The sequence below is a fragment of the Leucoraja erinacea genome, chromosome 6, assembly GCF_028641065.1.
Source record: "Leucoraja erinacea ecotype New England chromosome 6, Leri_hhj_1, whole genome shotgun sequence".
NCBI classification, from domain to species: Eukaryota; Metazoa; Chordata; class Chondrichthyes; order Rajiformes; family Rajidae; genus Leucoraja; species Leucoraja erinaceus.
The window spans coordinates 24,749,023-24,764,764 of record NC_073382.1 but is presented as its reverse complement, the minus strand read 5'-3'; the positions used below and the strand labels follow the sequence as shown (position 1 = coordinate 24,764,764).

Here is a 15,742-nt window from a genome sequence, read left to right as displayed (position 1 = left end):
ATAAAATAAGAATAAAAATAAAATAAATAAATAAAACAAAGCAAAGCAAAGCAGAATCCGAACTGAGAATTTCAACAATTTAAGTCTGTTTGGCGTCACTCTTGTAAGTGGCTCATGTAAAGTGACACTCTTACACATTGAAATCCAGTCTCCCTGCGAAAGTGTGCGGTTATAGTGACCCAGGCTGGATTAGGGCTGGGTGGTCAGCAATTCTGAGGCAAATGATCATCTGCAGATATATATATATATATATATATAATATATATCTTGATTTTGATATATTGACATCAATTACGAGATTTAAAGATTTATTCATTTTATTTATAAACATCAGTCAACACAAAAAAACAAACTTTTTTCTTTCATACATTTTTTTTGCAAAATATTTTTACCATTAATTCCAAAAAAGCCAGGAACAAATCTCACAGATTTTGATTTCACATCAAAGCTCTTAACATAGAAGGACTGCTCAAGATTTGTACAATAAAAACACATGCTTGCCCCGTCTTACTTAACCCGTCCCTCATTCTAGAAAATATTATGCTTTTTCCAGTCGACTAATTATGGAATGAGAATGGAGATGCAGATATACATGTTGAGATAAAAATAATGAAGTTTTGGAATAATTACATAGATCTTTGAAAAGTATCAGAACATAAATGTTGAGTAGAATATGAAGTATATAAACCACACAACTTTGCCTTCTACAAGTAGCCATATGAACAGAGGCAGTTGCCTTACTTGCACCATAAACTAACAGCTCATCAGTTTGATAAATAAACATTATAACTCACCAATACATTTCCTGTATAATACGCCGTGCATTCCCATAGCTTCTGTACATGCTATGCTCATAAGTAGAGGGGGGCAGAAACTCATTTTCAATAATGTGCATGGACTGAACGCACATACACAGCAGAGATTACAAACGTGCTTATGCATTCAGTGGAGCTCCGACAGTTTCAATGAAGGCAAACTTTGGAAGCAGAATGCAACTTGTAACCACTGCTGTGTATGCAGTCAGTCGATGACCAGGATAGTATCGCTACATTATAAATTAAAGGTTTGTTTAATTGAGCAATCACCCCATTTATAGCCCAACTGCGATGAAAACGTAATTTTAAATTCCAATGAGTTATGTCATTTGTTACACTCTGATTATCAAGAGAATTTTTTTTCCCTATTCACAAGCCAAGTTGCTTCTCCTCTTCCACTCACTGCGGTAGCTTTCCATTGCTTGGAGGTTCCTCAATTGGACTGCCCAACTATCAAAAAAAAGCATAATGGATCAAAACTGAGACAAATAAAATTGACTTTGAGAATCAACATAATAATAATAATAATAAATTTTATTGTCATTGCACATCGTTGCAACAAAATTTGTTATGCAGCTTCCATCCGATCATCATAACTTAAACAACTAATAAAATTTAGATACCCCAAGAAACATAATTTATAATTAAAAAAAACAAAAAACAGTAAAACAGTCCAAAGTGCAAATATGTCTGTGCCGGGTCGATGTGCGTGAATACAGGGCTGGTTCAGAGCAGCGATAGCTCTGGGGATAAAGCTGTTCCTGAGTCTGGAGGTGCGGGTGCAGATGGCCTTGTAACGTCTGCCAGAAGGTAGGAGTTCGAACAGACTATTACAAGGGTGTGAGGAGTCTTTGTGGATGTTGACGGCCTTCCTGAGACACCATGTGCAGTAGATGCCCTCCAAGGCTGGTAGCTGTGACCCAATAATCTTCTGCGCCCTGTGGACGACGCGCTGAAGAGCTCTCCTCTCTGCCTACGTGCAGCTGATATACCACACAGAGATGCCATGAGGTAGTATGCTCAGTAGACAGTTGTCAGCAGCTGTTGGGGCAGTCTTTTTCATTGTTCTTAGAAAGAACAGTCATTGCTGTGCCTTCTTGACCAGCGTAGCGGAGTTGGTGGACCATGTGAGGTCCTCCGAAATGTGTGTGCCCAGAAACCTAAAGCTGGACACTCTCTCCACACTGTCCCCGTAGATAGAGATTGGGGCGTGTTCCCCATTTTGTGTCCTCCTGAAGTTGATAATCAGCTCCTTGGTCTTGGAGGTGTTTAGGGACAAGTTGTTACGTTATTTTTATTATAATATATTAATCTCTCAAAAACTGTCAAGCAACCCAGAAATAGTAAGTACGCCTTGAACAATCTTCAAAGGAATACATCAAATGTAAAGCAGCTTTGCACTGGAGACTATCCCAGTCCTGAATAGATTGTGTGAAATATCCTCTGCCAAGTCCATGCATTAAACTACTTTGTGCAACAAAATTGCAAAGGACTTACACAGGAGATCAGGAGTGGGCCTCTCACACCTGCTCACACAAGGGCATCTTTGGTTTTAGATTCAACCACACAATGCTCCCCAGAATCATATATATTTCAATCAAGTTCTTTTACATTCCTCTAGATTCCAACAGACATAAATCTAGTTTATCTAATCCTTCAGAGGACAATCCACCTATTCATTATTCCAGTAAACTTTCCCTGAACTGTCTCTAACCCAAACACATCCAAATAAAGATGAAAATGCCATTAAAAGTTAAAACTCCACAAAGGTCTGAGTCAGTTAGGGAAATACCAGAGGTGGTTTTTATTTAGATGGCACAGGGTGTTCTCCACTGTGCAAACAAAAGCTCTGCTGCCTCTAAACACCTGTTGCTGGACTCCAGGATAATTTGGGCCAGCATCCAGCCTTGTGGTAGATACATTGAAAATAGATGCAGGAGTGTGCCATTCGACTCTTCGAGCCAGCACCACCATTCAATATATTCATGGCTGATCATCCAGAATCAGTACCCTGTTCCTGCTTTCATCCCATATCCGCTGATTCCATTAGCCCTAAGAGCTACAGTACCCTCCATAATGTTTGGGACAAAGACCCGTCATTTATTTATTTGCATCTGTACTCCCCATTTTGAAATTTGTAATAGAAAAAAAAATCACATGTGGTTAAAGTGCACATTGTCAGATTTTATTAAAGAGTATTTTTTATTCATTTTGGTTTCACCATGTAGAAAATACAGCTGTGTTTATACATAGTCCTCCCATTTCAGGGCACCATAATGTCTGGGACACATGGCTTCACAGGTGTTTGTAATTTCTCAGGTGTGTTTAAATGCATCCCTAATGCAGCTGGAAGAGAGCTCTCAGCACCTAGTCTTTCCTCCAGTCTTTCCATCACCTTTGGAAACTTTTATTGCTGGACAAACCACAAGTTCTGGCCTACCTTTATATTGGGTATAGCAGGCGTTGCAGAAGAGATTGTTGTTTCGCACTCGAACCTCTGCTCCGGATTCTGTGCCCCCGAGGTCAACACTGCACGAGATGCACTGCGCATGAAACAGGACATTTCAATTAGATCTTTTGAGGTTCATCTCATTGAAATTGAAGGAAAGAAATTAAGTAATCATGAGAAAGTATGGGCTGATAGCATAAGATGAGCACTTTAAGGCAGTGGGCCTGAACTCGCTAAGGTTTAGAAGGCTGTGGGGAGGCTTCATTGAAACTTACCGAATAGTGAAAGACCTAGAGTGAATGTGGAGAAGATATTTCCACTCGTGGGAGAGTCTTGGACCAGAGGCCATAGCTTTAAAATAAGTATTATTAGAAAGGCAATGAGGAGGTATTTCATTAGTCCAATGGTGGTGGATGTGTAGAATTTAGGCCAAGCTACTAGATATTATTACGACAGATTCTTGATTAGTGGCCTGTCCAAGTTACACGATTTTTTAGGCGACTTGCCGGCACCCGTCATAGTCACAGCAGGTCGCCGAAAAATGTCAAAATGTTGAAAATCCAGTGGCGACCAGAAAAAGATACGACTCTTTGGGCGATTACTCACCACCAAACACCACCACTTTTCTGGTCGCCGCTGGATTTTCAACCTTGAAAATTTTCGGCGACCTGCTGCGACTATAACGGGTGCCGGCCACTCACCGAAAAAAAAATCACTTAAGTGGGACAGGCTCTTGAGTGTGTCAGGGGTTATGGGGAGAAGGCAGGAGAATGGAGTTGAGAGGGAAATGATTGCAGCCATGATTGAATAGTAGACATGATGGGCCAAATGGCCTAATTCTGCTCTTAGAACTTTTGAACGCGATAAAGACGGAATTTTCTTCCTTGTGTCTGTCAGAATGAGAGAGCAAATGTTGACTGCAAATCAAAGATGGGTCTCAAGTTCACCGTCATGTGTAATTGGTAACTAGGGTGGTCACCAATGAAAGTTCAAAGCAAAAGGTTCATTTCCTCCTAGTTGTGTAATGATGTGGAGGCTTTATTGGAGAGGTGAACACAGCAGATCATTGTTAGCCACCCACTCATGAACTGAGACCTTACCGCTCGAGTAGATATCAGAATAGATACACAATTGAAAGTTTCACTTTAACTTCAGGGAAGTGGAAGGTAAAAAAAAAACAAAGAAAAGATGGTAAAGGGCATATTCAATAGAAATTGCATCAAAGATGGGAGAGGGATAATTGTACAGAAATGAGGAGGTGCCCACAGACATTTTCTTGTGACCAATTTCAATAGAATTCACGAAGGGTTGTGGACAAGCACCATATCCCAATATATTCAGCAAAACACATGGGCTCTCAGAGGGTCAATTAATATTCCTGTGGCTTCAGAGAAAGACAAGATGAACCAAATGATATTTCATAACCCTGGGCATGCATAAAACAAGATGCATGTTTAAAATGTGCATGCCAAGCAAAGGTGGTCTTGCAAACGTCGCAATTTGTCACTACACTGATGCATCGGTTACAAAGCTGTGTCATTCTGTAACAGGAAGCAAATGATCAATGTATTAACGAATGCACAGACAGAAGCATTAGGAAGCAATGGCAATGCCATCGACAGGAGGAACAAAAATAAAGTTAAATGGCAAATTAGTTTGAGAGCAACATATTTGTGCAAACATAAACCACATAGGTAGTAGTGAACCCAATGACTTCCATTTTAGCTGAAAATCAAAAGCTGTGCATTATGATACAGAAGCAGGAAGCTGTGAGATGCCAATCTGAAACAGAATCAAAGTTATAATTATAATATTTTAGTACAGGTTGCCCCATGTTAGAATGGCACGATAAGTGCTTTTGCTAGTGTTGAAATCCATGCAGAATACAATTGTAAATATATTAAAAGTACTTTTCTTCCAAAATAATTTTCCTTTGGAATAAAACTGAAATTGCTGGAAATACTTAGCAGGTCAGGCAGAAACTGTGGCGAGTGAAATAACATTAATGTTGATGAAGGGTCAATAATTTGCAGCAGCAATGCTATTTCTGTCTTGGCTGATATTGTTTAAACATTGCCAGCAATTTCTGTTTTTACTTCACGTTGCCAGCTTTTACACCATTTTGCTTTTAACTTGTGCACCTTCAAATCAAAGGTCTGCATGGATTCTCGCACCGTCAGAATGTTAATAAAAGTCTTGTGGAATGTTAGACAAGCATGCATGGCTTTAGTAGACACCCCTAGTTGTGACTGTGCAGTACTCTCCCCTGCACATAAAGTTGTCCCTAGCCTCACCTTAAAACAATGTAAATGATAACAAAGACCAAGAGATTCGATGATCATGGCAGCTCCTTTGCCCAGAGCGTTATCACAGTATGTACAGATCTTCTTTCCACTTATTGACCTGGATACAGAAGAAAAAGGGCACCAACTATATAAATGCTACACAAGCACGAGAATTATACCAAACCTGTAAGTTGCTTAAGACAGCAACTGGTTGGATCTTTGCCAACAGCATTTAGTGGAGATATCATCCTGGCCATAAAATTTGCCCCTGTAGATGTTATGCCATTAATATCAGACAGCCTCAAAATTTCACAAGAGGCAAGTGTGAGATAATTGTTTTTTTTTTACTGTAAGATGAAGCAAGCAATCATCTCTCACAATAAAAACCTGATCATCATAATTAGACTTAATAAACACTGCTACACCCAGAGACTGAAAGGACCTTTGAATTCTTCAACAAAAGGCAACTGATGCTGGTTAAGTTGTTAATTTTAAATGTAAGACTGATACACCCTTGATAATAGGAAACATTATGATGTGGGCAAAGGATGAGTTTGTGGATATAGTTCACATACAGTATCATCCATGGAGTCCCTGCAATGCAGAAGAGGCTTGTACAAGAATTCAACAAACATTAAAAATATCAGACAACAGCACAGTGGTGCAGCGGTAGAGATGCTGCTTACAGCGCCAGAGATCCGGGTTTGATCCTGTTTACGGTTGCTGTCTGTGTGAAGTTTGCATGTTCTCCCCGTGATTGCATGGGTTTTCCCGGTTTCCCACACGCCAAAGAAATGCAAGTTTGTAGGTTAATTGGCTTAATTGGATTATAAATTGTCCCTAGTGTGTAGGATAGTGTTTGTGGGGTTTGCTAGTCAGCACGGACCGTGTGCTGAAGGGCCTGTTTCCATGCTGTATCACTAAACTAAACGAAACAGCCCCAGGCCTGCTCTTACAACAAGATCATAGCAGATCTCAAAAGTGCACCTTCCTGTCTGGTCCTTAAAATCAAGAGCATCTCTAATGACCTGCTCCTTGAACACATTCCACAATTGAGCAACACCAGCTCCCTGGGGGAGAGCACTCCAAATAGAGTGAACTAGTGTGTGATAATTTCCTTTCCACCCAGATTCCTCATGGACCCGCTAACATTTCACAATGTAGGTGTCAATATGTTTTGAGATTCTTGGGCCAGTGCAGAATTTTTAACTTAGTGGCCAAAATCCCCCAGCGATTTTCCTTCACTGCTAGACTCTTTGTAGAGTCCAATGATGCAAGTACATAAACAATAGATGCAGGAGTAGGCCATTCGGCCCTTCGAGCCAACACCGCCATTCAATGTGATCATGGCTGATCATCCACAATCAGTACCCCATTCCTGGCTTCTCCCCATGTCCCCTGACTCAGCTATGTTTAAGAGCCCTATCTAGCTCTCTCTTGAAAGTATAGTGCCTTCAACATGGTGTCACAGGTTGATATGGTGGTCAAGAAGGCTTTCAGTACATTAGCCTTCATCGGTCAGTGTACTGAATATAGTAGATACAAAATGATGGAGAGAAAGAATGGGTGACATTTTGAAGGGGCTTGACCAGAAATGTCACCTATTCCTTCTCTCCAGAAATGCTGCCTGTCCTGCTGAGTTACTCCAGTATTTTGTGTCTATCTTTGATTTCTGCCAGCTTCCGTTCTTTCCTACGCACACTGAATATAGAAATTGGGATGTGATGCTAGTTATACCAAACGCTGATGCGGCCACATTTGGAGTATTGTGTTCAGTTTTGGTTACCCTGTTATAGAAATGATATTGTTAAACTGGAAAGAGTGCAAAGGAGATCTACAAGGATGTTGCCAGGACTTGGAAGTCCTCAGCTATAGGGAGCAGTTGAGCAGACTGGGAACTTATTCCTTGGAGCTCAGGAGGGTGAAGGATGATCTTGTTGAGATACAAAATATCATGAGAGGGACAGGGTGAATGTACAGAATCTTTTGTCCAAAGTAGGGGAATCACGAACTAGAGGTTTAAGGGGAGAGGGAAAAGATTTAATCAGAGCCCGAGGAGCAAATATTTCAACACAGAAGGTGGTGGATATATTGAATGAGCTGCCAGAGGAGATAACTATCAGTTATCTCCTGAGTCAGGTAATATAACAACATTTAAAAGACATTTGGATGGGTATATGGATAGGAAAGGTTTGGAGGGATATGGACCAAATGCAGGCAAATGAAACTAGAGTAGATGGGGCACCTCAGTGGGCATGTGCAAGTTGAGCTGAAGTGCCTGTTTCCATCCTCTATGACCATGACTAAACACTCATGACTTCTTTTGAGTCCCAACACCCACCACGCTTTCAGCAAACTAATTTTCTTTTACTCCCATTCCACCTATCCCTTTCTATCTTTCCACCAATTATCTGAAAACCTATGTCCCTTTCTCCACCTTCTCTATTTAAGGACTTCTTTTGTAAGCCGATCTATTTGTCAAGGCGAATGGTAGTTCTGCATCAATTCGATGAATGCTGAATTGTTGATCACATTATTGCCACTTGCATCGTAGTTTGAATTTAATACTAATTAACAACTTGCAGTTGGGATGTTATGTTAAAGTTGTACAACATGTTGGTACTGCCTCATTTGGAGTATTGTGCTCAATTTTGGTCACCCTCCCATTATAGGTAGAATATTCTTAAACTGGAAAGAGCACAAAGAAGATTTACGAGGATGTTGCCAGGATTCTAACCCTTTCCTAATGATCAGGATTAGTTGGAGAAATAAACAATATTTTGGATTAATGTTTTTTTGCCATCGTTTTTTTTTCCCTTTTTATTCTCGTGGGAATTTTATGTGTATTTTATATAGAATTGATCATTTTTGTGTGTTTGCCCGAGTCTACTAGCGTGTGTTGCTGCTGTAAGATTTTCATTGCACCAGTACCTCACTGTACTTGCACGTGTGACAATAAACTCGACAACCATGTAATTAAAGAACAGTTAGTGAACAATTGAATTGGAGCAATTTTCCTGAAGTATATTTTCCATTTGCACAGAATGTGAAGCACAAATCATGTATTATACAGTTCACTGCAGATAGTTTCATCTACATGATGAAGTTTGGTGCCATACCTGCTGCCTTGAGTTATTAGGGACTGAGTATTTGGGTGTGCAGATGGGTTCTTGGACCATGAAGCTGTTCTCACTGATCCAGTGGATGGAGGTGGCAGTGTTGAAGATGGAGCACGCATGTAGGATCGGTTTGAGGTGGAGACTGGGTGGTAGGTTGACTCCTTTTCTGAGGAATTCACTGGCTCGGAGGTTGATCCCCATGTATTTGTCCCCGTGGTATCTAAATCATCCAAAGATTCACCTCTGAAACAAAAGTAATCATAATACAATTTATTCAACAACTTCTGTTTCACAATAGCACTATGCAAGTTCACTGGAACTATGTTATGCTCTACCATCTCACAATAAGCTTTAGAAATGCCAAGCAACATCACGAGAGACTGTGGACGTGGGAAGCTGTAGCCAAAGGAAAGAGAGAGTTGCTGCAGGAACTTAGCAGCTCGTGGGACCATCTGTGCTGGAAAATAGAATGCCACCATTTCAGTTCGACATTTCATCAAGACTGAACTCCAATCAAGATGAAGGTTCTTGACCCGAAATGTCGACAGCCCAATTTCATCCTCAGATGCTGTCTGGTCCACTGAATTTCCCCAGCAGCTCTTATTTTTTAACCAATGAAATGGCAAATATGATATGCTTTGGACAACATCAATGTTATGTCAAGACTATAATCTGTAGTCCTTCATAAATCTGATACTCAATTGGTCTCACTTTTTAAATCTTCCCTCACCCCCATGCATACTCTTTCCACCCTACACTTTTCAGAATCTAAATTTCTAAATTGCAGTTTTAATGTGTCTTTAGAAAAATCTATACTAGAAAAACACATTCAAATGGTACTAATCTGATCACCCAAATATCCCAGTGTGATCCTGGAAATAAAACATGAAAGCATGCAAGTCCCTTTACATCCAATTTGAAATGCAAAGGGACTTGGGACTGCTGGTGCAGGATTCCCAAAAGGTTAATCTGCAGGCTGAAGAGCCTGTCCCACTTGGGCGTTATTTGCACGTCATTTACGCAACATCATTTACGCATCTCGACGCACGACGCGACATCATTTACGCGTGACGCGCACGTGACACGCGCATGCCGTGCATTACGCGCGCATGGCGAGACGTAGTGGTGTAGGCAGTGATGCGCGGTCGCGCGCGGCGCCCCAGAATTTTGGTATTCACGAAATCTTCGCGCGCCACCTGCGTGACACGCAAATGACGCCCAAGCGGGACAGGCCCTTGAGTTCGTAATAAGGAAGGCAAATGCAATGTTAGCATTCATTTGGAGTGGACTAGATATAAAACCAAGCATGTAATGATGAGGCTTTATTAGGCAATGGTGATGTCACATTTAGAATATAATAAGCAGTTTTGGGCCCCATATCTGAGGAAGGATGTGCTGGCGTTGGAGAGGGTCCAGACAAGGTTTACGAGAAGAATCCGGGATGATTGGGTTCACATATGAGGTGCGTTTGTTGGCTCTTGGCCTGTACTCACTCAAGTTTAGAAAAATGCGGGGGGGTTGGGGGGGGAAGGGGGTCTCATTGAAAACTACTCAATAATGTAAGGTCTAGATAGAGTGCATGTGGAGAGGATGTTTCCAGTAGTGGTGGGACCAAAGGGTAACGGCCCCTGCATAAAAGGACGTGCCTTTAGAATGGAGATAAGGGGGAATTTCTTTAACCAGAGGGTGGTGAATCTGTGGAATTCATTGCCACTGACGGCTGTGGAAATCAAGTTATTTTTTTTATGGTGGAGATTAATAGGTTCTTGATTAGCAAGGGTCATAAAGATTACAGGGAGAAGGCAGGAGAATAGCATTGAGAGGGAAAATAGATCAGCCATGATCGAATGGCGGAGTATGCAAATGAGCAAATAGCCTAATTCTGATCTTATGTCTTATGGTTCACCAGTTTAGTTTGTTAATCGTTAATTTCTGCCACTGCTCTTGGCTGTGGCTCTGACACAGGACAACATTTTTGGAACTGGATTCCAAAACTCAAGTCATTCTATGCAATCACAAGCATTTGATAAAGGAACTCGAGGTAAAGGAGCCATTAGGAGTTAGTGATAAGTTTATAATATGATAAGTTTTAATCTACAATTTGAGAGGGAGAAGGGAAAATCAGAAGTGTCAGTATTACAATTGAACATAGAAAATAGAAAATAAGTGCAGGAGGAGGCCATTCGGCCCTTCGAGCCAGCACCGCCAAGAACATGAGGCATGGCGGAACTGGCCAAAGTTGACTGGAAAGATACCCTAGCAGAGATGACAGCGGAACAACAATGGCAGGTATTTCTGGGAATAATACAGAAGGTGCAGGATCAGTTCATTCCAAAGAGGAAGAGAGAATCTAAGGGAAGTAAGGGTGACCATGGCTGACAAGAGAAGTCAAGGACAGTATAAAAATAAAAGAGAAGTGGTATAACATAGCAAAGATGAGTGGGAAGCCAGAGGATTGGGTAACTTTTAAAGAGCAACAGAAGATAACTAAAACGGCAATACGGGGAGAAAAGATGAGGTACGAAGGTAAGCTAGCCAAGAATATAAAGGCGGAAGCTTCTTTAGGTATGTGAAGAGGAATAAATTAATTTAAGACCAAAGTTCGACCCTTGAACACGGAAACAGGTGAATCTATTATGGGGAACAAGGAAATGGCAGAAGAGTTGAACAGGTACTTTGGATCGGTCTTCACTAAGGAAGACACAAACAATCTCCCAGATGTACTAGTGGCCAGAAGACCTAGGGTGATGGAGGAACTGAAGGAAATCCACATTAGGCAGGAAATGGTGTTGGGTAGACTGATGGGACTGAAGGCTGATAAATCCCCAGGGACTGATGGTCTGCATCCCAGGGTACTCAAGGAAGTGACTACAGAAATCGTGGACGCATTGGTGATAATTTTCCAATGTTCTATAGATTTAGGATCAGTTCCTGTGGATTGGAGGGTAGCTAATGTTATCCCATTTTTTAAGACAGGCAGGAGAGAGAAAACAGGGAATTATCGACCAGTTAGCCTGACATCGGTGGTGGGGAAGATGCTGGAGTCAATTATAAAAGATAAAATAGCGGCATATTTGGATAGCAGTAACAGGATCAGTCCGAGTCAGCATGGATTTATGAAAGGGAAATCATGCTTGACTAATCTTCTGGAATTTTTTGACGATGCAAAGAGGAAAATGGACAAGCGAGACCCAGCGGATGTAGTGTACATGGACTTTCAGAAAGCGTTTGATAAGATCGCACATAGGAGATTAGTGGGCAAAATTAGAGCACATGGTACTGGGGGTAGGGTACCGACATAGATAGAAAATTGGTTGGCAGACAGGAAACAAAGAGTAGGGATTAACGGATCCCTTTTAGAATGGCAGGCAGTGACTAGTGGGGTACCGCAAGGCTCGGTGCTGGGACTGCAGCTATTTACAATATACAATAATGATTTAGATGAAGGGATTAAAAGTAACATTAGCAATTTTGCAGATGACACAAAGTTGGGTGGCAGTGTGAACTGTGAGGAGGATGCAGGGTGACTTGGGACAGATTGGGTGAGTGGGCAGATGTATGGCAGATGCAGTTTAATGTGGATAAATGTGAGGTTATCCACTTTATCATAACATAAAACTTCAGAAGTGAACACAGGTCTCTGGGGCCATGAGGTAGCAGTTATACTAGATGTGTCATTGAGAATAAGCCCAGGAGTTATTCCTCCTGGTACGTCCATTGAATGCATTACTGCCGTTGTTTCAAGGGTGAAATTTAGGTTTATATCTACTATAGAAGAATTGTTTTTGCTGTTTCCAATGCAAGAACAATTTGTATTCACTGTCATTCAATATTTTTCCTTTATTAACTAATATTCCATAAATTTGTCTAATAGTTTATAGCTTGATGCTCCAACAGATAGTTTTTTGTTTACAGATGACCACTTTATCACATGACAGCACATTTATATTATAGAAAAGAGCACACGTATTAATGGTAATGTTTCAAGGAAAGAGTTCTATGCTCAGAGGATCTCATCGATGGCTATAAATGATTTATGTTCTTTGAGAGAACATGTATTGTGAACCGAAAATAAATCTCAATATTGGAAATGTAAAGACCCGAGTAATAACTTTGCAGTTACTCTGTCGGAAGTTAAATTTTAGTGAACCCATCTCCGTACATTTTTACTAAACACTGCTTAATGTACTCCAATGTAATTGAAGAGACATAGACTGCACATGCACAGGAGAGAACAATGGTGGTGGAGGGAGAGAGAAAAGAATCAGAGAGAAAAGTGCGGGAAAAGCAAGAGAGGAGTGAGAGAAAAGCAGCAAAGGAGAGTGAAAAAGAGAGGGGAGATTGAAAAAGGGACAGGAAAGAGGAACAGATGAGAGCGAAAAGTGACCACTGTGTTGGGTGGGTGAGGAGCGCGGCTGTGATGATTGTGGACATTCTGTGAAGGTTTAAATTTCTATTTCCATTCAAGATGTGCCAAGCACAGGCAGGTGAGACTAGAGTAGCTGGGACATGTCGACCAGTGTGGGCAAGCTGGACTGAAGGATCTTTTTCCATGCTGTATGACTATGACAACAGCTGGCAAGTACAACAATAAATGAGGCTACAGGAAGTCAGGTTTTACGGACAGGAAAGGTATGTGTACTCACAACAGGTTGCAGTTAAACCCACGTGGTAAATGATGATTACACTCCAATTCAAAAATATGCTCCATTAAAGTCAATGACCACATGATACTACATCTCAAATTTGACACACAGTAGTGGTGATTTTTTTTGCCTCAAGATCAGCTGCTGCATTTGCTGCTTTGGTGTGGCTCATACCTTCTCATGAATCCGTAATTGGTAACTGGAGCCTTATTCTGAACACTGGCACTACGCTGCCTGATCCAGCTATTGTCATTTAAAAGCTGGGTCTTCCTGCGCATCTCCAGCAGAATTTTCTGTCGGTCTTGCTCAGCATACGTCAGGGGCTGTTCTTTCTGGTGCGAGGTTTTCGGCGGTGCTTCATTCTTAATCCATGCACTGTCTGACATTCTACTCTTCAGGTCCCCTGTAAATCAATCACAAATCATTGTTAACAACTTTCATGCCTTGTCAGAAGGAAAACATGGATTAACGCAACATTATTACGATGGAGAGCCTTCATTTGAAAATACTGCACCCAGTTAACATTTCATATATAATCACTCAGCAAACTGAGCACGGCAATGCTGAAGAACATTGAGTGTATGAACTAATGGAGAATTTTTATCACAATTATCTTATCAGCATTGAGTGATCATTGGATAAAAATCGGCTTGGGTCATGATTACGCCAGAAGGAGGAATTATTTAATTTAACACAGACTATAATTAGCACTCGTATTCAAAACCGATTAGAACCGGCGTAACGGCAGAATTATCATGAAGAAAAGACGTGATTGATGTGGTTAATGCAATTGGGTAACCAGCACACCAGAATGGTGAATGTTATATTAGAATATAAATGATTCAACAATCAGAATAGTGTCACAACAGATCATTCAACAGAAGCGGAAAAACAAACAATTATCATGCATCCAACAAAATTGTTCATTTTGGGGGACTAAAAACTATTATTAAGAAAATAATTGGTTTCAGATTGAAGCAGTTGTTCAAAAGCAGCTGAAGTTGAGCTAATGAGCTTGATCACTGGATTAATTGTAAAATCAAGGTGAAGCTTGGCTGCTGATCAGAGCCACTCCCACCTCGCTCTGGGTCAGCATATTTCATCTGGTTGAGGATTTGCAGCCTCTCAGTTTCCAATTCAACTCGCATAACATCTTTGGACTTGGCACAACTCCTGTGTGGTTTTTCTTCTTCCAGCAGCTGCTGGGCTACACCGCCCAATGTTCCCACATTTACACCTAAACGCACGTTGAAATATGCATACAGCCAGGCATTAGCTTACAGTCATGGATAAAATGAAGGATGTGCTCAGGCAGAGTTAAATTCAAAGATCAAGCAGTGCTAAAACATATTGCCTAGAAATGTCTCACTCTATTTTAACCTTTGGCTAACTGTTATCAGCCCTTGGTTACATAATTTTACAAATACCCAAGCATATCGGTAACTAACCTGTGGTGATTGTTGTATTTCCATACTTGCTCCGCAGATTATACTCTTAGGGCACATTACTGAACACACATCACAGCTATTGAATAAGATGAGCCAAGATATCCTTAGAGCATTGGCTGGTATAAGTGCACATATGGATAGGCAAGTCAAAAGTTGACAGGGACATAAATCATCGGAGCATAATTAGGCCATTCCGCCCATGAAGTCTCCTCCGCCATTTAATCATGGCTGATCTATCTTTCCATCTCAACTCCATTCTCCTGCCTGCTCCCCATGTCCTTAACACCCTTGCTCATCGAGAATCTGTCAATCTCAAAAACTTGGCCTCCACAGCTGTATGTGGCAATGAGTTCCACAGATTCACCACCGTCTGTATTTATTTCACTAACGAAACAATCAAGAGAAACTTACCGTGTTTTTGCACAGGCACTTCCTCATCAAGCTCAGAGGTGGACTTTGATTTAGCCCTGAAATTAAAATGGAATTGGAGATTTGTTATTACAGGAAGAATGCTGCAACATAATTCATCTCTTCCAAACAGATTACAAATAATCTTAATTTAAAGCAAATGCAATTGCCTTCAAATTTCTAATGTGATGTACAATTTTGCTTGCATATAAAATGAATGGATACCCAGATTTTTCTAATTCCTATACCTTTTGCCAAGGACAATTTCTTTCCCTAAAAGCATCTCTATTCTCCTACAAGTGCAACACAAATATAGCTGAGATTATGCAGTACTGCTGAATTTGGCCCAGCTCGTCAAAGTAGAAACACAGAAGTATTACTTTTTTGAATACATAATCTGGATTAAAACAGAAAGTTGCAGGGAATTTAAATCTTTACAACGGTTATCATTATTTAAAAATACATTAAACTATTATAATTTAGGAAACCTCGCTGCTATAATTAACTTTATTGCTAAATAACTTCTAATTTTACCCCATGCCATGTTTTGAAGTGATCCCGTAACTGGATGT

At 40.7% G+C, this 15,742-nt stretch overlaps 1 protein-coding gene across 6 annotated transcripts in view; it reads right to left on the bottom strand.

Annotated features, from left to right (window-relative positions):
• Positions 1-299: 299 nt before the first annotated feature.
• Positions 300-15,742, bottom strand: part of lmo7a (LIM domain 7a) — a 203,921-nt gene continuing 188,478 nt past the window's right edge. For 5 of the 6 annotated variants that reach the window (XM_055636734.1, XM_055636737.1, XM_055636735.1 and 2 more), the window contains 7 exons: positions 15,174-15,229; positions 14,393-14,551; positions 13,489-13,717; positions 8,669-8,911; positions 5,559-5,667; positions 3,256-3,358; positions 300-1,265 (listed from right to left, as the gene is read on the bottom strand). In XM_055636734.1, the coding sequence (XP_055492709.1) occupies positions 1,249-1,265; positions 3,256-3,358; positions 5,559-5,667; positions 8,669-8,911; positions 13,489-13,717; positions 14,393-14,551; positions 15,174-15,229 (916 nt within the window). In that variant the 3' untranslated portion in view covers positions 300-1,248. The remainder of the gene's footprint in view (positions 1,266-3,255; positions 3,359-5,558; positions 5,668-8,668; positions 8,912-13,488; positions 13,718-14,392; positions 14,552-15,173; positions 15,230-15,742) is intronic. The other variant, XM_055636738.1, reaches the window with a different exon arrangement.